A 25,380-nucleotide genomic window follows, 5' to 3' on the forward strand; every position below is an offset into this window, starting at 1 on the left:
AAGCCATGAAGAAGATGATATTGGTGTAAAGAGATTGATGGTGATGATAATAATATATATATTGGTTAATATTTTGATTGAATTGGTAAGAAATGATATTTTTTGGTAACAACTTAATTGGAGGAATTAATTAAGACAAAATCACTAGTTTGTATATTATTATTATTATATTATTTTTATCGTTATTATTATTATTATTATTATTATATTATATTATTATTATTATTATTATTATATTATATTATATTATTATTATTATTATTATATTATTATTATTATTATTATTATTATTATTATTATTATTATTACAAAAATGTCCCTAAGTTTTGGGGGGAAAATTTATTAGGAGGATATTCCTTCTCAACTTGAATTCATCCCGAATTCCTATCCATGTTCACCTGTATAAATAATTTTACACAAAAACATAATGTAACACAAAAATTAGCATAAGCTAAGTAAGTTCCACTCCACCCCGTAAAATAATGGCTTGGATTTTTTATATTTTCAAAACTCATATAAATTCATACTTTTCCAAAATGCATGTGGAGTTATACATTTTCTTGTATGGAGAATTAATAGTTATTTATGGAGAAATAACCAAACCTTTTGAAATCCACTTTGAAACTGGACTAAAATCTATGTACACACCCCCTAGAGGATTCCAAGCCAATGGGTAATATATGATCCATAGTCAGGTTATCCTACCTACTACCCTCAAACAATTTGAAAACTGAATCATAACTTATGTGATACTTTTTTTTTTTTTTTTTTATAATAAGGAGTGAAAAATTTTATATATATATATATATATATATATATATATATATATATATACCATATTGGTTATTGGTTATATACCATATTATGGATTTACGTCCATATGAGAATATGAAAAAAATAAATGTACAACCTAATTAATACTACGTATTACATAATATCATACCTAATATTACTATATATAATACCATACGTAATTATTATTTTTAATACCATGCATACAATTACCATACATACTTGAATTGGTTATCAATATAGATTTCTTAAATTGGTTATAAATCATATTATAGTATTACGCCCATATGAAATAATATTAACATACATAAAATTACCATACATACTTGTTAATATTTAGATTTATTAAATTGGTTACAATTCATATTATGGTAAAATAATTCTTATGCAATATACGATTTGGAAACTCAATGAATATTAAGATTCCGTGCAATGAACATATATTCCATCATGTGTACTCATTTGACCAAAAATATGAAGGTTGGTTCAATAAATCGTAAATATTACTAATTGTTTGGTTAGAGAATAATCTTTATCAATAAAAATTAAAATAACTAAATCTCTATCATATTCATATGCTGTTGCTTTAGGCTTTTGTCAAGGAGCACTACTCACGATCCTCAACACATTGCCATGGCTCCAAATCCTTGTGTTACTCCTATTGGTGCTGGAAGGACCGTCACATCAGGAAAAAAAATATTAATAGTCCAAACTCATTCAATAATGTCCACTTTCATGCAAATGACCTGCAGATCTAGTTGCTCATAGTCCACTAATAATCAAATGGTCAATTTTTTTTTTCTATCACTATGAATAGTGCATTACTTAATCTTGCTCAGAGTCCAATAATAAACAACTTTTAATGGATTGAGATAAGGTATTAGAGAAATACCTTTTAATGGGTTGAGCAAACTCGTCCAGATTAATGATGAAGAAGATCAGATGATATATATGATCAATATAATCATAGTTTATATAATATATGTAGATAGATTTTAAATTTCACCAATGGTATATATGATTTTCTATTCTTTATTTAAAAAAAAAAAAGAGTTGAAAAAAGATACAGAGATTTACCAAATGTGTAGGTGTAGTGCAACAGCTCTTCTGGATACGCAGAGAATATGGGTCTTGTTCCTCCTCTTCTTGAAGGTCCCTGTTCTCTACACCATTGCTATGCAGTTGCAGAGAATATTCTCTTAGGTTCTTCGTAACTTGGTACTGTTTGTATTGAAGAGAATGTGATGTATATATAGGTGTTTAGATATGATTAAGGGTAACATTTATGGTTTTTATTATATTACCAATTACCAATTACCAATTACCAATTAAAATTGGAGTTACAATTTTACATTTGCTTACCAAAAAATTATATATAGATACTTAATTTATATTTGAAGAATATATTTACCTAATTTACTTTATATACAGTAATAAGTATGTCTACACATAAATGAATAATATATAATATATAATTTCAATATTTTGATAATTAATTAAATTAGAAAATTAGGATATTATATAAATGCCGCTAAATTTTGGGGAAAAATTTATATGGTTTTTATATTATTATTATTATTATTTTTATTTTATTATGCTTACATTATTTCATAAGATTTTTATTATATTTGAACAATAATATTTTCAATCTATATCTATATCTATATCTATATCTATATCTATATATCTATATATCTATATATATATATATATATAAAAGTAAAATCCTCCTAACAAATTTTCCCCCCAAAACTTTTGTAGTAAAGTTTATTTGGTAAGTAAATGTCAAATGGAAATTAAATAAATCTATTAATTGTTATATTACATAATTGGTAATATTATGTATGGTATTAGATTCTATAATATAATTGAAAATATTATTATTCAAATATAATAAAAATCTTATGAAATAATGTAAGCATAATAAAATAATAATAATAATAATAATAATAATATAAAAACCATATAAATTTTTCCCCAAAACTTAGCGGCATTTATATAATATCCTAATTTTCTAATTTAATTAAGGGAAAATGGCACTTTTTCCCCCTATGTTATATACTTATAGCACTTTTTCCCCCTCAATTATTTATGTAAGCACATTAGCCCCCTCAATTATTTTAAAAGTGGTGGTTTCCCCCCTAATATATTAAATTGACATTTCTACCCTTAAAATAAACATTTTATTTATTTTACTTCTCCAACAAATTATTGCGTATATGTAGCGATTACCACGGTTCAGTTCGAACTGAACCAGACACTATAGCAATCGAATTAAAAGTTTTCAGTTATGATTCAGATCTAGAACCCAATATTTGGATTTCAATTTATTAAATTTAAGAATAAAAAAAAAACTGGATCATGAACCGGCAGTTCCGGATCCCGTTCGCGATTTTGAACCGTCTTTATTTTAAAATTTTATTTTTTATTTTAAAATAGTTTAAATTCAACAATAAATGTATTTTATTTTTTCAGTTCGAAACATGAACCGGCCATTCCAGTTCGCGATTTTAATAAACTCTAAATATCGTGTTTTGATTATAAATTGTAATTGGAATATTTTGGTTTGATTACTATAGTATCTGGTTTGAACCAAATTATAGTAATAATTTATTGGAGAATAAAAATAAATAAAATATTTATTTTAAGGGTAAATATGTCCATTTAACATTTCAGGGGGAAAAAGAGCCACTTAAATAATTGAGGGGGAAAAAGTGCTATAAGTATATAACATAGGGGGAAAAAGTGCCATTTTCCCTTTAATTAATTATCAAAATATTGAAATTATATATTATATATTATTCATTTATGTGTAGACATACTTATTACTGTATATAAAGTAAATTAGGTAAATATATTCTTCAAATATAAATTAAGTATCTATATATAATTTTTTGGTAAGCAAATGTAAAATTGTAACTCTAATTTTAATTGGTAATTGATAATTGGTAATATAATAAAAACCATAAATGTTACCCTTAATCATATCTAAACACCTATATATACATCACATTCTCTTCAATACAAACAGTACCAAGTTACGAAGAACCTAAGGGAATATTCTCTGCAACTGCATAGCAATGGTGTAGAGAACAGGGACCTTCAAGAAGAGGAGGAACAAGACCCATATTCTCTGCGTATCCAGAAGAGCTGTTGCACTACACCTACACATTTGGTAAATCTCTGTATCCTTTTTCAACTCTTTTTTTTTTTAATAAAGAATAGAAAATCATATATACCATTGGTGAAATTTAAAATCTATCTACATATATTATATAAACTATGATTATATTGATCATATATATCATCTGATCTTCTTCATCATTAATCTGGACGAGTTTGCTAAACCCATAAAAAGGTATTTCTCTAATACCTTATCTCAATCCATTAAAAGTTGTTTATTATTAGACTTTGGGCAAGATTAAGTAATGCCCTATTCATAGTGATAGAAAAAAAATTGACCATCTGATTATTAGTGGACTCTGAGCAACTAGATCTGCAGATCATTTGCATGAGAGGGGACATCATTAAATGAGTTTGGACTATTAATATTTTTTTGGGAAAATGGCACTTCTTCCCCCTAAGTTATATACTTATAGCACTTTCTCCCCCTGAATTATTCAAGTGGCTGTTTTTCCCCCTGAAATGTTAAATGGACATATTTACCCTTAAAATAAATATTTAAAATAAATATTGCATTTATTTTCCTTCTCCAACAAATTATGACAATAATTTGGTTCAAACCAAACAAACACTATAGCAACCAAACCGAAATATTCCAATTACAATTTAGAATCGAAACTCGATATTTAGAGTTTATTAAAATCGCGAACCGGAACGGACGATTCATGTACCGAACTGAAAAAATAAAATATATTTATTGTTGAATTTAGACTATTTAAAATAAAGACGGTTCAAAATTGCGAACCGGATCTAGAACCGCCGATTCACAGTTCAAGATCCAATTTTTTTTATTCATAATTTTAATAAATTGAAATCCAAATATTAGGTTCTAGATCTGAATCATAACCGAAAACTTTTAATTCAATTGCTATAGTGTCCGGTTCAGTTTGATCTGAACCGTGGTCATCCCTACGTATACGCGATAATTTGTTGGAGAAGTAAAATAAATAAAATGTTTACTTTAAGGGTAGAAATGTCAATTTAATATATCAGGGGGAAAAATCACCACTTTTAGAATAATTGAGGGGGTTAATGTGCTTACCTAAATAATTGAGGGGGAAAAATGGCTATAAGTATATAACTTAGGGGGAAAAAGTGCCATTTTCCCTATTTTTTTTCCTGATGTGACGGTCCTTCCAGCACCAATAGGAGTAACACAAGGATTTGGAGCCATGGCAATGTGTTGAGGATCGTGAGTAGTGCTCCTTGACAAAAGCCTAAAGCAACAGCATATGAATATGATAGAGATTTAATTATTTTAATTTTTATTGATAAAGATTATTCTCTAACCAAACAATTAGTAATATTTACGATTTATTGAACCAACCTTCATATTTTTGGTCAAATGAATACACATGATGGAATATATGTTCATTGCACGGAATCTTAATATTCATTGAGTTTCCAAATCGTATATTGCATAAGAATTATCTTACCATAATATGAATTGTAACCAATTTAATAAATCTAAATATTAACAAGTATGTATGGTAATTTTATGTATGTTAATTTTATTTCATATGGACGTAATACTATAATATGATTTATAACCAATTTAAGAAATCTATATTGATAACCAATTCAAGTATGTATGGTATTAAAAATAATAATTACGTATGGTATTATATATAGTAATATTAGGTATGATATTATGTAATACGTAGTATTAATTAGGTTGTACATTTATTCTTTTCATATTCTCATATGGACGTAAATCCATAATATGGTATATAACCAATAACCAATATGGTATATATATATATATATATATATATATATATATATAATTTTTCACTCCTTATTATAAAATAATAATTCAATAAAAGTTTTATATAAGTAAATAATCTGTAATATTTATCTTAAGTATAATTTGTCAAATTAATCAATTTTAATTTGATAATGATTATTTTCTAACCAAACAATTGGTAATATTTATGATTTATTGAACCAATTCATATATGTTTTTATCATCCAGACTAATTTTAATGGTCAAATTAATAATAAATTTTATTAGTTATTATAATTAGCATAATATTAATTTATTATGCATAATTACTGTATAAAAATAAATTACCGTTCAAATGAGTACACAAGATGATATACATGTTCATTGCACGAAATCTTAATATTAATTGAGTTGTCAAATTGTATATTGCATAAGAATTATTCTTACCTTACTATATACAATTACAAATTTATTCCGAAATTCTGAAAATTAAATAAGTTAGAAATCTAATGTTAAGTATGTATTTCCTGTTTTTTCATTTTTAATTTATACAACTAATTTATTAATTTATATACACAATTTTTTGCTACTTTTAATAAAATAATTCACTACATTTTTTTCAGTAAGTAATTCCTCTAAGCAAATAATCCGTAATATTCCCTGATATACTTTACACAATTTAATCATTTTTTATTTTTATAATTTCTAATTTATTTAATAATATATATATATATATATATATATATATATATATATATATATATATATATATAATTTAATATAGATATAATTAGATAAAGCTTATTTTGTGACCAAATAATTGGTAATATTTACGATTTATTGAACCAATTCGTAAATGAGTCAATCTATACTATAATTAAAAACAAAATCCTATTTATTTGATTTTCCACCCAAACAATAGTAAATAGTAAAGATAAATTTTAAAAAAAAAGAATGGAAAAAAGAACATAAATATTTCACAATAATATTCTACATCATCCGTTAAAAATGGAATGGAAATTAGGTAAACTGAAAAAATAACTGAATATTAATAATTGACTGAAAATTAAAAATGAAAAAAAGAACATAAATTAGGTTAATTGAAAAAGGAAATAAATATTTATAATTGACTAAAAATAAAAAATGATCCATAATTGACTAAAATGAAAAAGGGAAATGGTCAAATTATTACATTTTAATTTTTTACAATAATATTACACAATATAGTACATCAAACCATAATTATGTCATAAATCTTTCACAATTTTAAAAATGGAACAGAAATATTTCAATAATAATATTTTACATCATCAAGTAAACGTAAATTAAAAATGAAAAGGAAATATTTAAATAACAATATTCTACATCATCAATAATAAAGGCATATTCTAATCAATAATAAAGTTAAATTAAAAATGCAATGAAAATTAAAAATGAAACAAAAATATTTTAATAATAATATTCTACATCATCAATTAAAAATGGAACGAAAATTGGGTAAAATATCACTACATCTGATATTCTAATTGACCAATTGACTGAAAATAAAAAAGAATAATTGGCTGAAAATGAATATGATATTACTAATTAACTGAAAATATAAAATGAAATGAATATTAATAGTTGACTGCAAATAAAAAATGATCTATAATTAACTAATATGAAAAAAATAAATGGTTAGATCATTGCATTTTAATTAAAAATTGATGGAAACTAAAATTTGATGGAATATTTCAACAATAATATTCTACATCATAGATAATAAAGGCATATTTTAAACAAGAATAAAGTTAAATTAAAAATGCAACAGAAATATTTCAATAATAATATTATACATAATCAATTAAAACTCGAACGAAAATTAGGTAAAAATATCATTGCATATGATATTCTAATTGACTAATTGATTAAAAATAAAAAAGAATAATTCGCTGAAAATGAATATGATATTGCAAACTTACTTAAAATATAAAAAAATCCCTAATTGACTAATATTCTACAATTATATATTTTCACTCGAGTCACCCATCATGATGGACTGAAGGTGTTAGCTATAGACGATGATGGACAAGATTGTGTTGCTACTACCAATGTCGAAAGATGTTTCAATAATGTGTACATACAATCGTTGATATTTTTTTAAATGACAAATTTGCTATATATCTAAACAAAAAAATATATATCTTCCATACAAATGAATTAAGATAGTAATTCATTCCTATAACTGAGTTGCTTGAGAATGAGCACATTTGACTAATTTATAAAAAATAAAAAAAAAAACTAAACAATGATAAGTAAAATCTCCAAAATTACAGCACCGCATGCGTACATCTACACATTAGCTATTAATTTGAGCAATTATTTGCTCAAATTTAAACAATGATAACATCAAAACACAGATAATCCAAACCATATGTTCAATTGCACTATATAATATTTGATGTTCTAATTTAAATAATTATATATTGATCCAAATATTCTTAATATATTACAACAAATCCATTCTGTGCATCGAACGTGTGAAAATACTATTATTCTAATAATTTTTCTTTCCTTCTTTGGTGTAATTACTATGCTAATGTATTTAAATATTGAAAGAGAATTCTATAAAAAGGATCCTTAACTCACTAAAATTCTATATTATTCTTAAAAACTAAACCCCCATTTCTTACTTACCCGCCCAAACAATAAAAAAAAATTACCAATTAATGATACTAATAATAATTAGTAAAAAAGTTAGTAGTAAAATAGAAAAAAAGATCCTTAATTCACAAAAAATAGAAAAGGAAACGGGATTCACTAATTAATTAAAACTAACAATAATCATTAAAAAAAAGATCATTAATTCACTAAAAATGAAAATATAAATGGAATTTACTGATTATGACTAATAATAATTGGTAAAAAAAAAGAGTCTTAATTCAATGAAAATGGAAAAAAGAAACGTAAGGGTGTGAAAAAAAAAGGTCATAATAAGGATAACAGTAAAAAAAAGAAAATTCTACCAAAAATTAGAATAATAAAAAAATTTTCTTAATTCACGAGAAATAGAAAAGGAAATGAAATTCACTGATTAATTAAATAGTAATAATAATCAGTCAGAAAATAAGCAGTAAAATATGAAGAAAAAAAAAGATCCTTCACTAAAAATGGAAAAATAAACAAAATTTACTGATTAATACTAATAATAATCAGTAAAATTGAAAATAAAAAAGGATTCTTAATTCAATGAAAATGAAAGATTTTTTTTTTAAAAAAAAAAGGGGTCATAATAAAAATAACAGTAAAAACAATCCTACAAAAAAAATTGAAAAAAAAAATTCATAATTTATGAAAAATAGAAAATGAAATAGAATTCACTGAATAATTAATACTAATAATAATCAGTAAAATTAAAAGTTAACATTAAAATAGAAAAATATAAAAGGATCCTTAATTCACTAAAAATAGAAAAAGAAACGAAAGTCACTTATTAATACTAATAATAATAAGTTAAATAGGTAAATATAAAAAGATTCTCAATCTATACCATTATTAAAAAGAAAATCCTTCTTCCTTACTTTCACACCCAAACAATAGAAAAAGAAAAAAAATCTATAATATAATTAAAAACAAATTTCTATTTACTTGATTTATCGCTCAAACAATAGTAAATAGTAAAGGTAAATTAAAAAAAAATGATAAAAAAAAAAGAACAAAAATATTTCACAATAATATTCTATATTATCAATTAAAAATGGAATGAAAATTAAGTAAATAAATAAATATTTGTTCAAACATATTTTCTCAACCAACACCTTCACTAAAGCTCGATCTCATGACTTCCCATATAAGAGAAGTCACTACATACCATCTAAGCACAAGCTGCTTGGTAACAAACATTAGATTAATTGAAAAAGGAAATGAATATTAACAATTATTTGAAAATAAGAAAAGATTCATAATTGACTAAAATAGAAAAAAAAATGGTCAGATCATTACATTTTAATTTTTCACAATAATATTACACAGTATAATACATCAAATCATAAATATGTAATAAATTTTACACAATTTTAAACAATAGAATGAAAATATTTCAATAATAATATTCTACACTATCAAGTAAAGGTAAATTAAAAATAAAAAGGAAATACTTCAATAATAATATTCTACATCATCAATACTAAAGACATATTTAAAACAATAGTAAAGGTAAATTAAAAATGTAGCGAAAATTAAAAATGAAATGGAAATATTTCAATAATAATATTCTAAATCATCAATTAAAAATGAAACGAAAATTTGATAAAAATATCATTGCATTTGATATTTTAGTTCGCTAATTGATTAATTGACTAAAAATAAAAGAGAAGTAATTGGATGAAAATAAATATGATATTACTAATGGATTGAAAATTTAAAAGGAAATGAATATTAATAATTGACTGCAAATAAAAAATTATTCATAATTGACTAATATGAAAAAAATAAATGGTTAGACCATTGCATTTTAATTAAAATGGAAGGGAAACTAAAATTGAACGCCAATATTTCAATAATAATATTCTACATCATAAATAGTAAATGCATATTTTAAACAATAGTAAAGGTAAATTACAAATGGAACAGAAATATTTCAATAATAATATTATACATTCTCAATTAAAAATGGAACACAAATTAGGTAAAAATATCACTCCATGTAATATTCTAATGGACTAAAAATACAAAAGAATAATTGACTGAAAATGAATATGATATTACTAATTTATTTAAAATATAAAAGGATCGCTAATTGACTAATATTATACCATTATATATTTTCACCGAGTCACCCATCCTGATCAATTGAAGGTGTTAGCTCTAGACGATGATGGACAAGATTGTGTTGCTACTACCAATGTCGTCTACAAAGAGGTTTCAACAATGTGTAAATAAAATCGTTGATATTATATTTTTTAAATGACAAAATTGCTATATGTATAGACAAAAAAAATATCCTCCATACAAATGAATTAAGATAACAATTCATTCATATAACTGAGTTGCTAGAAAACAAACACATTTGTATAATTTATAAAAAAAAAAAAAATACTAAACAATGATGCAAAAAAATCTCCAAAGTTATAACACTACATGCATACATCTACACATTAGCTATTAATTCGAGCAATTATTTGCTTAAATTCATACAATGATAATATAAAAACACATAAATGATCCAACTCGTATATTCAATTGAACTATATAATATTTGATGTTCTAATTTAAATAATTATATATCGATCCAAATATTCTTAATATATTACAACAAATCTATTCCGTGCATCGCACGGGCGCAAATACTAGTTATATTATAGAATATAATACTATACATAATATTACCAATTATGTAATATAACAATTAATAGATTTATTTAATTTCCATTTGACATTTACTTACCAAATAAACTTTACTACAAAAATTTTGGGGGGAAAATTTGTTAGGAGGATTTTACTTATATATATATATATATATATATATATATATATATATATATATATATATATAGATTAGCCCGATTAAGAAAGTAAAGAAAAAGCTAATGATTTTGTGGTCAAGTGATATGAAGTGACTTTCCAAAATAGGAGGTTATGGGTTCAAACCCCATTTACGTAAATATTATTGGATGTGGGATATTAAGAAGCAATAACTGAATGAATAATTCTAGATGTATTGTACTCCCAATTTTTACTTTCATTTTCTATTCTCTGACATGGCATGCCTTGATTGCTTAATTTAATATGAGACATAATATTTATCCATTCTTCTTTTTCTTTTTTTCAATCAAATTTGAACTTCAATCAAATTTGAACACAAATAGAAGTAAAAATTGAAAATATATTTTTGAGAGTCCTTGAAGTGTTTTTCTAACTGAATGGATGAGCAAGTTTGAAGGCATTGCAAAGACAATCTCCACATGCATCTCAAGAACCAGTCCACTTTATTACATTAGAGGGGGAAGGGGTGGCTCATGGCTGGGAAGATAGAGCTAAAATAAAGAGTATGAAGTTGTTTGGTAAATGGCTGTTATTTGATTGGACTAGTAGATTTAATTAGTTATAACATTAATTGATTATAAAAAAGTGTTTGGTAAATTAGCTCTCAGTTGTTAGCTGATTACATATAAAAATGACTTTCTCAAAAAGTTAATCGAAAAAGCTATTTTGAGCAGTTTTTTGAATTTTAGCATTTTGAAACAATAACAGCCCGTTTGGTTCGCTGGAAAAGATTTGAAGGGAAATGGAATTGAAATTCCATGGAAAATAAATTTCAGGAAAATTGATTCAATTGTTTGGTTGGTGGAAAAGAAATTACTGAGAATATGAATTCCATTGTTTGGTTGGGTTTAGAAAGATAAGAAATAATGAATATAAAGACCAATATGCCCTTAAAAGGATGTTTGAATAAATAAGTGTCTAGGTAATTAAGAAACTTTCATAAGGGTAAAATGGTACACTCATATTATTTTTCTTCCCAATTCATATGGAAAACAAAATCCCACCCCTTTACAAAGAATTTATTTTCCTCAAGTTTGAGGAATCCATTTTCCAATGGAAAATGTTTTCCATCCAACCAAACAACATAAAACAACATTTTCCTTCACTTTTAAAAAAATATTTTCCATGGAAAATGTTTTCCATCCAACCAAACACCCCCTAAGTTGTTATAAAAAGCTAATTAATCAAACACTTATATGAATTATTTAACCAAGTCAAACATCTAATAGTGATAAAATAAGTTAAAATTGAGGAATAGACTAACTATTTTACCAAACTGGGCCTATATATCTATCAACTTCTGATCCGGTGCCAAAAGTAGAAACAGTATTAAAATCACAATCTAATTTAATAGTGATGGTGCCAGGAGGAACTCTGTACATGCATGAGAATGAGAATGATAATGATAATGATAATTCTCTCTCTCTCATGCAGAAATCAGAAGGGTGCATTCCTACTGCTAGACAGGACAGATAGAATCTCGGTTACAGAGGACATGGCACTTAAAGCAGCTTTCAGCACATCTTGCGAGCACCCTGGTTTTACGATTGTACGCACCTGGAAATAAAATATATTAAAGGAAAAGAGTATATAAGACGAAGAAGATGAAGTTTTGTAGCAACAGAAACAGAATTGAAGTAAATTAACAACTTCTCCCTCCCTCAAATATATTTTTATATTTCCTGAATGATATAATATTAACAACCATGTAAGTAAAGCCCTTAGCTTCCTAGCTTCACCTTCTCAAGATATTCTTGCAATTGTTTGATACGACCCATGTAATCCTGGTCCTCCACACAAAGGCTTACAGCCTTTGTATCTGCACCTGGACCATCAAACTGAAGAGGTCCTGGATTTCTATACACGTCATCCATCAAGAATTTTCCAGCATTCTGTCTCAGCACCCTGCATGCCATCCAATTCTCAATTCTCAACCACAATATAATGTTCTAATTTCAGTTCCATATATCTTGCAATTGTAACAAGCGATAAATAAATATTAGCAACCCATGGGGATGCTAATAGGCCAGTGGAAGAATTGAAGTAAACTCAAAAAGGAAATAACATACTCATATGCTTTGCCTTTCAAATCCACAGCTGCAGGATGAAGAGCAGGTTTCCCAATTGATTCAGCACCAGGACCATGACCAAAACGCCTCACAGTCATCATAGCCTGCATTCCAAAACTCAAAAACACCTTCTTATACACTGTAAGTTCAAATATGAGAGAAATCAATAAACCAAAATGTCCTGATTTGCCCCCAAAATCTTGCAACAAACTTACACTTATAGGAGCAGCACCGCAACGCCACTTGTTCACAGGATTCTTTAGATTAGTTAATGTTGCCATGTAACCATTCAGCCCTGCAGCCAATACATGGTAACAGACATGACCAAGAACCTGAAGGAACAGTGGAGATATTTTGTTATGTGCAAATATTTCATAAATGCATACTAAGAGCAATGAACTGAATTAATGGAGAAAAGCTCACATAGGCATAGTCACAATCAAATTTTGATGGCAATGATCCACGAGCTTGATAACCAAAGAAATGACAAATAGCATTGAATTTCTTTCCCTTGTAAGTTCCCTCTTTCTGCAGAAACCATTAAAATAACAAGGCACATCAAATTGTGTATACTTCTAACCCATGTAAACTGAAATGTATATAAATTTGTTTTAAATTCCAATCAAATGTAAACATTAAAACAAAAAAGAAAAGATGTAACCTTAAAGAACAAAAGAGAATGTTAACCTAAATAATACGGAGTAAAATTTAAGAGCAAGAGTATCCTCATTAGGAGCACATTCAATAAAGGTAAAGCTAAGTACACCAACCCAAAATGGGCTCCACAGATGAACTTGTACGCAGTGAGCTTTGAACAAGTAAAAATTTTAGCACACATTTACATAAACTAAAGACTATGATTTTAAGTCATGGGAACGATAAACCTGGCATGTAAGAATTTGGTACAATTTCAAGTGTTCATGGAAAATATAACAGATTTAAATTCCTCATTATGCCTCAAAAAGAGATAAATGAATGCAGACGGAAGCAAACGTCAAAACTATTTTAAAACAAATGTTGTACGCACACACACATACGGGAGTTTCTTCAATGCCTTTTTGCTAAATGCTAAAAAAGAAAATATGTAGGCATTTTTGTCACATGCAACTTTTTTTCTTCTTTTCCTAACCCAATTTGATATGATCAAAATATCCCCATTTGTAGAAAGAGCCATTGTAGTAAAAGGAATTCCACCCCAAAACCCACACACACACACACTTCATAACCAAATCTCCTAAACTTTCAAAACGAAATAGAAGTATTATGTAGGACTTTGCATAATGTAGCAGGAGAGTTTTCATACCAGCCGCTTGTTCATCTCTGTTTCTACAAGAAAAGCTAGAAGTTTCTCTGTCTCAATCTGTAAACGAAGCAAAAGAATCATTGCCACTGCGCCACATATTCACATGCAAGATATTCCAAAGTTTCATCTTACAGATCTTAAAAGAACTAGAAAACTTTAATTACCTGAGATAGTTGGGCAGAGTCATCTGATTCTGGATACAGAAGAAGCTGCAAGATTGCAAATATTTTCAGCTTAAGAGCTACAATAGGTGATAAGCTAAATCACTATAATTGATTTAAGAAGCATAAAACTAACCTCCCTTCTTATAAAGGGCGGCAGAAATTCAAACAGGGCAGATGCCCATGGTGACAGTTGGGAGGAAATGTTATTAGCAGAAACACCTTCCCTGAGCAAAACATGAATTTCCTGGAGCATAGAATATATTATTAAATATGCTTGTGGCTAACTAAGGTTAAAATGGCAGTCAACAACTAATCAAGAAGGTTCAATTTCAAATCTACCTTTAATAGAGCATATATTTCAGGAATGCTTTCTATAAGCCCCTCAGGCAACAGGATAACACCATGGTACTTGTCTGGACCCCAAAGCAAAGTCAGACAGTATATAACTAATAATCATCATAAAGACAGATTAAACAAAATTCAGAAGTCCATACCCTGTTCAGCCCTGGCTTGCACTGCATCGCAAACTTGTTTCGTGATGTCAAAAAGTGTAAGTTTTGACGCAGCTACTTCCTCAGCAAGAATAACCTGTCAAAACATTTAGGAATTTTTTAGAGAGAAAACTTGAAAAAGCAGCATATGCTAAAGCTGTTTAATCCAAGCTTCAGAAATATGTGAAACTCAGAACCATATTTGGGTGAGACTGCAAGGTGCATTCCAAGGCAACATGTGATGTCTTTCGGCCCATCAGTCTGATGAAATAGTAATACTGCAGATGAGAAACAGTATGACAAGAAATAAGTAAATATAAGAAACATATACTCTATATACTCATATTTCTGAGAAACATATACTCTATAATAATCTCAAGAAGACTGTCTCAAAAGCATAGTTATACAGCTTCCAAAAAAAAAAAAAAACATTAAGACTAGACTTGAGCATGTAAAATAAATGCAGTCATACCTTCTCTGCTGAGAGTGCATCAGTGCAGACATTGCTGATGAGCTGGGAATTAACCTGAAAAGATCAATTGAAAACAGAGTTCATTTAGTTTCTCTCCACAAGTTATTTATTTCAAAATGCTCTAAAGGACAACAAAGAGGAAACAAAAGCTTTGCCAATTTTTATTTTTTTTTTCAGTTTTAAAACAGAGGGCATAAAAAATAAAAAGGCATAACCCACCTGCAAGGTATAACTATTTCTACTCAATATGAACTCAAGGGCAGCACCATATGTCCACCCACCCAAAAAAGAAAAGGCAGACACTTAATAGCACTTAAAGTTCAAGTAAACTGACAGGAAATGCATCTATGAATGTCAACACAACATATCATATTAAGCAGTCAGAAAATGAAACCAAAAGAGGGAAAAATAAACCCCTCAAAAAAATCATAATGCAACATGTTTTCAAGGAAATAAGGTTTTCAAAAGTAGATTCAGATAGGTATCATCATCTCTGTGAAAATTAGCTCCAAAATAAATTCTCTTGAATTGAAAAAACTAGTGGTTAATACATACCTTACATATTGTGTCAAAACCAACATTTGTTTCAACAAACTGGTTCTTTAAATCTCCATTTAATGTGACAGGAACACCAACAACCTGTAGAAAATGGATATAAATTCTTATTACATTCACACATCAAGAAGATAAGCCAGATGAAACTTGGTTCTGGAAAAAGAAAGAAGAAATAAGATGAGATATTGAGTATAATGAGGCAAGATAAGAAAAGAGGTTTATAATCTATTTGCAAAACAACATATTAAAGCTGCCAAGTTAATTTCTCAGAGTTCCCCCCAGCAATGCATACTTTTGTTGGACATTTAGCTTGAGCAAAAGTTTCTGCCAGATAAGCTGCATCACTGTTTGATGTTACTCCTACCAAAAAAAAATGGGTATATCAGAGAAATGGAAACATTTTTTTAAAATATAATTTCCATAACGACCATGAGAATAAGTAGTATTAGTACCCCCAACAATTATGAGGCCATCCAACTTCAAAGCTTTGCACGCAGCCAATGCCGCATTAACTTGCTCAGTTGTTCTAATTTGATCTTTAGTTCTTCCCAGCATATCATAACCACCTTGATTAGATAATATTCCACAGTGGTGTAAGTCAAAACATAACACAATCTAATTAAAATTATCACTTTCTGAAAACTTAGCCAACTTACCTTGGTTTTTATATGTTGCAAGAACATCATCTGTAATTTGGAGAGTTTTCTGTGCAAATAAACCTTCAGAACCACCTGAAGACATATGTAATGAGTTCAACAACACCGGTTTCCAACAGGAGTGGTAAATGCAATCTCCGAGAGAACCAAATCATAATTTCAATGGAAGATGATCATCAAGAAATTGAGCAGAAAAATTAATCATCTCAATTAAACTGAACAAATTGAAATAGATAAAAAAGCAGTTGGGGGAAACTCGAGCAAATACCACTACTTACCCAAAAATCCAAGTAAAATGCTATCAGGATTATGAATGTTGAGAGCGTCAAGAAGTCCCCATATGACATTATGTCCTCCGGGAGATTGTCTACCACAGAAAACAATCCCCACCCTGAAGGGAAAAAATATGTAATAGAAGTTAGCAGCATGTGACTATAAAGGAACCAGGCAAGATATTGCAACACTGTTATTGAGAATTTGAGATGCAACGTGTGATACCGACTTTGAATGTAAACTAAGACAGCATGATTGCATAATATGATATGATATGATATAATAAAATAAATACCTAATTGATGGATGATCGGTAATTATGTGAGCATCTTGGACGTTGGCAGTTGCCCTGAGAAAATGAGCTAAAGGCTGACCATAAGTGCGAGGAAAGGACCGACTTATTATATGGGCACATGAGGGATCAGCTGAAGTAGTTGCATCGCCGAACTCCACACGAACAGTAGTGCCCTGTTGAAATAACAATAGATCGAGAAGAGTCAATGATCAAACGGGGAATGTTAAAATAGCAACAAGAGTGAATTTCATGAAAAATAAGGTCTAATTTCAGGCACCACTGTTAACTGCACAGATTAAAAAAATACAAAAGTAGAAAGATATCAGGAAATAAAGCGTATCGTGTTGGAATGATCACAAGCTTCAGCTGAAGAGTGAAGCAAAGCGAATTGAATAAATGGATGCTTTAGGGACGAAGACGCAAGAATAATAATATCTATCATATCGGATTATTATAAGTAAACACAGTAACGCCAGAAAGCTTAAGAGAGAGAGACGATACTTGAAGGCATGGAGGTAGCTCGGGTTGGTACAGAGATCGAAGCTTTTGGAGATGGGATAGCTCTCTCGCTATTCCCAAGTCCGAATCCATTCCTTTGTCGCGGAAGTTTGTATCAACTCAACTCTCGTCTTTGGTAGGAAGGAATATAATATCAAAGTAGTTTTTATATATACAACTGAGTAAGTGAGTAGTGAGTGGTTAGTATGTAGGATTAGGGGAAAACGGGATGCGGCTACCAGACGCCACGCCACGCCACTAGTTTTGCGCCGCTCTTTTATCCCCTTGAGATTTCTTCACACATTTTATACAGTGTACTATGTCCGCGGCTTAAGTATGTCATGTACTCCTGTGCTTAAACAATTATCATGCACTCTCATTTCTGCTATACGAAAAATAAACATTTTGATGAGGATTCGGCAGCTCGAAAGCACATATTTTCTTATTTAATTTAATAAAATGATAACTATTTACATTTTGATTTGGTAAATAGTTAGCTTATTAATTAATTTTAACTTATTTAATCAATATTAGATGTTTGATTTGGTTAAAAAATTAATATAAGTGTTTGATTAATTAACTTTCTGTAACTCTAAAATGTTAAAATTCAAAAAATTGTTCAAAAAAAACTTTTTAAATTAGCTTTTAAGAAAAGAAATTATACCAAACAACTATCAACTAACAGCTAATTTACCAAACACATTTTCAAAATCTGTTATCAACTAGTCATGCTCTCTAACCCAATCAGCTAACCCTATCATTTATCAAATAGGGCCTTAGGCCATGTTTGGTAAAATGGCTGTTAGCTGATAGCTGTTAGTTGTTTGCTGATTGTGTTAATTAGAGGGTATAAATAGTTGATAACATTAGCTGATTGTAAAAAAGTGTTTGGTAAATTAGTTGTTAGCTGTTTGGTATAATTTCTTTTCTCAAAAAGCTAATTGAAAAAGTTGCTTGGGTAGCTTTTTCAATTTTAGCCTTTTGGAGTTGCAAAAAGCCAATTAGCCAAACATTTATATTGATATTTTAATTAAATCAAACAATTAATAGTTGTCAAATAAGCCAAAAAATTGGTCTATCCAAACAGGGCCTTAGTCTTTTACTAATAATTCAGTGTAAGTTTATCATCGATTTTAATGTGCTGAATCGCAACTTAAAAGTCCCTAGCTTTTCTAAGACATAATCCACCCGCTATGAGCAGACTTCCTCAGTTGACCAGGTAAACTTTCCTCTTATCATCATTATATCCCCCCCAAAGGAACTCTCTGTAGACATTGTTGATGTCGTCCCTGATTGGAAGAGCTAGCGCCTGCATCGTGTACACGAGCATAGTCGATCGAAGATATGAGTTTGTTCATTTTGCTTGGCTTCATCGGAATTTTGTGTTCTTTCACCTCGCTGATGAGCGTCCAAGTGAAAACTGCGCAAGTCGATCTCACTTACATTTGTGGTTAATTTTTGAAAAAAAAAAAAAAAAAAAAAAAAAACTCAAATGCATATGTCCGAAATGCTCTTTTCCTAATCTTGTTTACTTTTCAAAGTTTCTCATTTTTATCAACAAATTGTAATTCCTTCACATCTCAGTCTTTGACCCTCCCCCGCCATTATCTTCTTCCATGCATGTTTGGCATGTCAGGCTTGGCATTACTGTTCTCCTTAGGATAATGATTCATGCGATGGCCAACCTCAACACATGCAAAGCATATATATGACGTGGATTCCTTCGAACTCAACGTGTTGCAACCTACTCTGAATCCAAACCTTACCAACCAACGGTTTGGAAAGGTCGATTTCAACAGCGACCTGTGCAAATCGCCCATGTTCAACGTAACTCTTGTCGTGGTTCTATCTAGTTTCAATGGGGTACCCACATTTTCTAGAATGAGATTCACAATAGTTTCTCTAAAATATTCAATAGGGAGCCCTGATAGACACACCTACACTACTATCTTATTGAGCTTTGTTGCTAACGGGTTGAAGTATGGGTCCCAGCGTTGTGCAACGACATAATTGTCGAAAAGCTTCTAAGGTCCATCAATGAGGACATGCATATAGTCTGAAGCAAGTTCGAATCTTGCTACGAAGTACCCCACACCTATATCATCCATTCTTCCCTTCAAATTGCAAATTTTCATTATTTTCTATCTAAACAAGGGAAAAGCAATAATTTTTTCTAGATACTTAATGATAAGGGTGTTTCTCCGATCCAGGTCTGACAAGCTCTGAGAAGAGATCTTTGGGCAGATCCCCAAGGCACAGTGGCGTTGCGGCTGTCTCAGCAAAGGAACGCTTTAATATCTTCACTTTCTTGTTGGAGTGGTGAGTTGTTCCCTCGCCGTCCTCAGCCCCCAATAGTTATGCTATGTAACTGTGTGCACCCACGGTTACAAACAGACGTCTTTTGACTAAAAATGCGTGTTTCATTTAAAAAAAAAAAAATCAGTTTTAATTTTCCTCAACAGCATTAGTGTGGATATATAGTTATGAATTTGTAGATATATAGTTACGAATTTGTGAATATATAGTTATAAATTTATGGATATTTAGTTCATTCATTGTGGATGTTTAGTTCATTCATTGTGGATATTTAGTTCATTCATTCTGGATTTTTTGTTATTCATTCACTGTGGATATATAGTTATAAATTTGTGAATATATAATTCAAATTATGCAAAAAAAAAAAAATGTTATTGTCGGGAATCGAACATGAATTTTTTTTAAGTGGGACGCGCGTTTTTAGTCAAAACGATGTCGTTTTTGCAACCGTGTGCACCATGTATGGTGCACACGGTTGCACAGCATAATTTGCACTCAGCCCCCGCTGCAGCGTCTGGCGAAACCCGACACGGCTTTCATGACCACCCAAGAAAAGAACGGAAAAACATGATCATAGAATCTTACCAAAAATAGAAAAGTCCACGAGCCGAGAGCTTAATTTATATCATAGACCAAAGTCCACATACCATTATGGACCCTAGATTGGTACATAATTCATACTTATAATTAAGGTACAGAGTTTCATAACATAAAATACAACAAATCACAACACAAGATACATACATATGTTATATATTTATTCATTTTTCAAAATTGATTTAGGTATGTGTTCACGATGAGAACTGATTGTATTATATTTTCTGAACTTAATTACAATGAGATGAGATGATGTGAATATATAGAATAGAGAGTCATAGTGTGACAATGATAAGAAGTAGAGAGTCACAGTGTGACAAGAATAAGAAGTTCTAAACAGACTCATATACATAGAGTCCTAATACTCCCCCTCAAGCACAGTGTATACTAGTAACCTGTAGCTTGTCCCTTAAGGAAGAAAATCTAGGTCCAGGCAGAGCTTTGGTGAAGATATCAGCAAGTTGATCCTTTGTGGATATGAAGTTGACTTGGATATCGCCCGAAGCTACTCGATCACGAACAAAATGATAATCAATCTCCACATGCTTGGTGCGGGCATGAAAGATTGGATTGGCACTCATATATGTAGCTCCTAGATTATCACACCATAATTTTGGAATGGAAATACCCGGAATCTGTATCTCACGCAATAATGACATAATCCATAGAACCTCAGCACAAACATTTGCAAGAGCTTTGTATTCAGCCTCAGTGGATGACCTGGCAACTGTTCTCTGTTTCTTGCAAACCCATGATATAAGATTACTCCCCAAGAAAACAGCAAAACCACTCGTGGATTTTCGATCGTCAGGACAACCAGCCCAATCAGAATCAGAGAAAGCATGAATGTCTCTAGATGAGCACCGTCGTATGCGTAAACCATGATCAACTGTTCCCTTAACATACCTGAGTACCCGTTTGAGCTGCTCCCAGTGTGATATGGTGGGAGCATGCATATGCTGGCATAACTGATTAACTGCAAAGGATAGGTCAGGTCGTGTGACAGTGAGATATTGCAGTGCTCCAGCTAGACTCCTGTACTGTGTGGGATCATCATATAGATCTGAATTGAAGGGGACAGTTTTCGAGACAGAGATAGGTGTAGAAAGGGGTTTGCATTCAGACATTCCAGCCCGTTTTAAAATATCATTCATATACCGTTGTTGAGATAAAATAATCCTATTGTCACTCTTAACTGTTTCAATACCCAGAAAAAAATTTGGTTCACTAAGATCTCTGATTTTGAATGTAGCAGATAGTTTGGACAAGAGCTGAGACATAATACCCTGATCACTTCCCATTACAAGAATGTCATCCACGTACACTAATAAATAAACCAAAGCAGAGTCTTTAGAGTAATAAAACAGAGAGACATCTGTCTTGGATGCTTGAAAGCCAACCGATAGTAAGAACGTATGTAGTCGATTAAACCAAGCTCTGGGAGCTTGTTTTAACCCATACAGAGATCTTTTTAACAAACAAACATGATTCGGGAAGTTAGCATCAATATAACCAGGGGGTTGCTTCATATAAACTGTTTCAGCCAGATTACCATTCAGAAAAGCATTATGAACATCTAGCTGTTTGATAGACCACCCAGATGATAAAGCTAGAGATAGAAGGAGTCTTACAGTCGTAGGCTTTACCACTGGACTAAAAGTGTCGAAGAAGTCCTGACCTGGAACCTGATTAAAACCTTTCGCAACCAGCCTGGCTTTATGCCTTTCAATAGCACCATCAGCCTTTCTCTTTGTACGAAACACCCATTTACAGCCAATAATATTCATACCTGCAGTGGGTGGAACTAGAGACCATGTGTGGTTATGCAGGAGAGCATTGAATTCTTGGTCCATGGCTTCACGCCACTCAGGATATTTGACAGCTTGAGAGTAACATGTGGGTTCCGTGGGATGCACTTGAGCTGCTAGAGCAAAAAGAGGAGCATCTGCGTTGCTGCGAGTGGCCATAGAGTGAGTACGAACATTGGGCCTGATGGACCGCCCACGTGGACGGCCTCGCCGGCGAGCAACAGGCTCCACATGATCACCCGACGAGGCAGCCTGTCCGGGATCCACAGCTGGTTCGAATGAAGCAGGTAGCGGCGGTTCTGGCAGCTCATCATTGGACACGGCAGGAATAAGTGTGCTGTGACTGATAACAGATTCCGCCCAAGGTCCAGAAAACGGAGTAGATAAATCCTGTAAAGAAATTTTAGTAGCAAAGGGGAAAACTTCTTCATCAAATCTGACATGCCTGCATGTGTAAATCTTATTAGTATGTAAGTCCATGCATCTGTACCCCCTAAAGGACTCAGGATAACCTAGGAAGACACATGGAGAAGACCTGTATGACATCTTATGACGATTATATGGCCGAAGATGAGGGTAGCATAAACACCCAAAGACACGAAGAAAAAGATAGGAAGGAGGGGATTTATGTAACATGAGATGAGGACTGGAGTTATTTAATACAGAAGATGGCATTCTGTTAATTAAATAGACAGCAGTCTCAAAAGCAAAATCCCAAAATTTCAAAGGGACAGAGGCGTGAGCTAGAAGAGCCAGACCAGTTTCAACAATGTGACGATGTTTTCGTTCAACACGACCATTCTGTTCATGTGTATAGGCACAGGATTGTCTATGTTGAATTCCTAATTGAACAAACAAAGAATGCAACTTTTTGTACTCAGCACCTAAATCAGACTGAATGGCCTTTATTTTGCAATTAAAGGACCGTTCAACAAGAGTACGAAATTTATCAAAGATGACAAAAAGATCAGACTTTAATTTCATAGGGAAGAACCATGTATAACAGGAATAGTCATCCACAAAGATCACAAAATAACGGAAGCCAGGAGTAGATAAAGTGGGTGCAGGACCCCAAATGCCTGTGTAAATAAGATCTAGGACTTGAGAACTAGAGGAAGCAACACGGGGGAGGGGAAAACGGGCAGATTTGCCTAATTGACACGCATTGCATAAAGAATTATGACAACGAATATTATCACGAGACCCACTAACCAAACAAGAACGAAGTATATGGCTAAGAACACGGTTATGAGGATGACCCAGACGGTTGTGCCAAGTGGAAGCCGAGGCACGAGCGGAAATAAACGCTGACGGAGACGAACTAGGTAATGAAAGTGTGTATAGTCCCCCCGAACTATTGCCCCGAAGAAGTATTTCCTTGGTATTGATATCTTTCACAACAAAAAAAGGAGGGGTGAAACTCAAAAAAGACTTTATTATCGGATGCAAACTTCTGAACAGATAATAAAGAATTAGACAAACGCGGAACGTGAAGTATATCAGACAATGTAAATGATCTAGAAGGGGTATTAAAAGAGGCATGGCCAACATGACTAATAGATAAACCCATACCGTCACCGACACGTAAAGTGTCATTACCAGTGTACTTCTCCGTTGTAGAAAGGGCAGCGATGTTCGGAGTTGCATGATTTGTGGCTCCAGTGTCCGGAACCCAAGTATGAGAATTTGACGAGGTTTTAGCAACTAAACCATTCTGAAACACCAAATTAGCCTGAGAACCCGGAGCCCCTGAATATCGCCGAAAACAGTTGACTCCCGTGTGACCGAAATTTTTGCAAATTTGACACGGATCATTATAGCGCCAAAAACAATTGGCTCCCGTGTGACCAAAACGTTTACAAATTTGACACGGATCATCATAGCGCCAAAAACAATTGGCTCCCATGTGACCAAAACGTTTACAAATTTGACACGGATCATCATAGCGCCAAAAACAATTGACTCCTGTGTGGCCCAAACCTTTACAGATTTGACACGGATCATCGAAGCCACGTTGCTGACCTCCACGGTAATTAAGGTTGTCATCGCAGCGCTGCATCTTCTTGATTTTATGAATCACAAAACCCTAGCTAACTGATACCAGATGAGAACTGATTGTATTATATTTTCTGAACTTAATTACAATGAGATGAGATGATGTGAATAGATAGAATAGAGAGTCATAGTGTGACAATGATAAGAAGTAGAGAGTCACAGTGTGACAAGGATAAGAAGTTCTAAACAGACTCATATACATAGAGTCCTAATATTCACAAACACAAATTTCACAGCATAAGACACACAAATTTATGACATAAGACACAATTACTAATTTGTAAGTACAAAATTCATACTCTAATCTACATAATTTCAAAACACAAAAACTAATAAAATAAGATACATACACATGCATTAGCGTCCATAGTTCACGATCCATGGTATAAGGATTGGTTTTTCGTACATATATTTCTGGGTTTTTTACTGAAATAGGAATGGGGCTAGGCTGATTGACAAGAATGGGAATGAATTTTTTTTTGACAAAAAAGGAAAAACCGAGTTTGGGAAATGCGGTTGGGCTGAAAACTGCATTTCCCAAATTCGGGTGTGCTTGATGGTCACGTCAATAACAGCCGCATCTGGGAAATGCGGCTGTAGTATA

The 25,380-nt window shown here is 30.9% G+C and overlaps 1 protein-coding gene across 1 annotated transcript; it reads right to left on the reverse strand.

Moving 5' to 3' along the window:
- Positions 1 to 12,563: 12,563 nt before the first annotated feature.
- Positions 12,564 to 18,168, reverse strand: LOC109166386 (pyrophosphate--fructose 6-phosphate 1-phosphotransferase subunit alpha). Its single transcript, XM_019315366.1, has 20 exons — positions 18,004 to 18,168; positions 17,503 to 17,675; positions 17,213 to 17,325; positions 16,935 to 17,009; positions 16,731 to 16,844; positions 16,571 to 16,638; positions 16,279 to 16,362; positions 15,724 to 15,777; positions 15,449 to 15,529; positions 15,255 to 15,348; positions 15,100 to 15,173; positions 14,894 to 15,004; positions 14,761 to 14,805; positions 14,597 to 14,653; positions 13,717 to 13,821; positions 13,509 to 13,625; positions 13,294 to 13,397; positions 12,964 to 13,129; positions 12,647 to 12,781; positions 12,564 to 12,616 (listed from the first exon to the last, which is right to left on the reverse strand). Exons 1-19 carry the CDS (start codon positions 18,091 to 18,093, stop codon positions 12,662 to 12,664), a joined length of 1,845 nt encoding a protein of 614 aa, XP_019170911.1. The 5' UTR covers positions 18,094 to 18,168; the 3' UTR covers positions 12,564 to 12,616; positions 12,647 to 12,661.
- Between the last annotated feature and the right edge of the window lie 7,212 nt (positions 18,169 to 25,380).

The sequence above is a fragment of the Ipomoea nil genome, unplaced genomic scaffold, assembly GCF_001879475.1.
Source record: "Ipomoea nil cultivar Tokyo-kokei standard unplaced genomic scaffold, Asagao_1.1 scaffold3087, whole genome shotgun sequence".
In the NCBI taxonomy this organism is placed as follows: Eukaryota; Viridiplantae; Streptophyta; class Magnoliopsida; order Solanales; family Convolvulaceae; genus Ipomoea; species Ipomoea nil.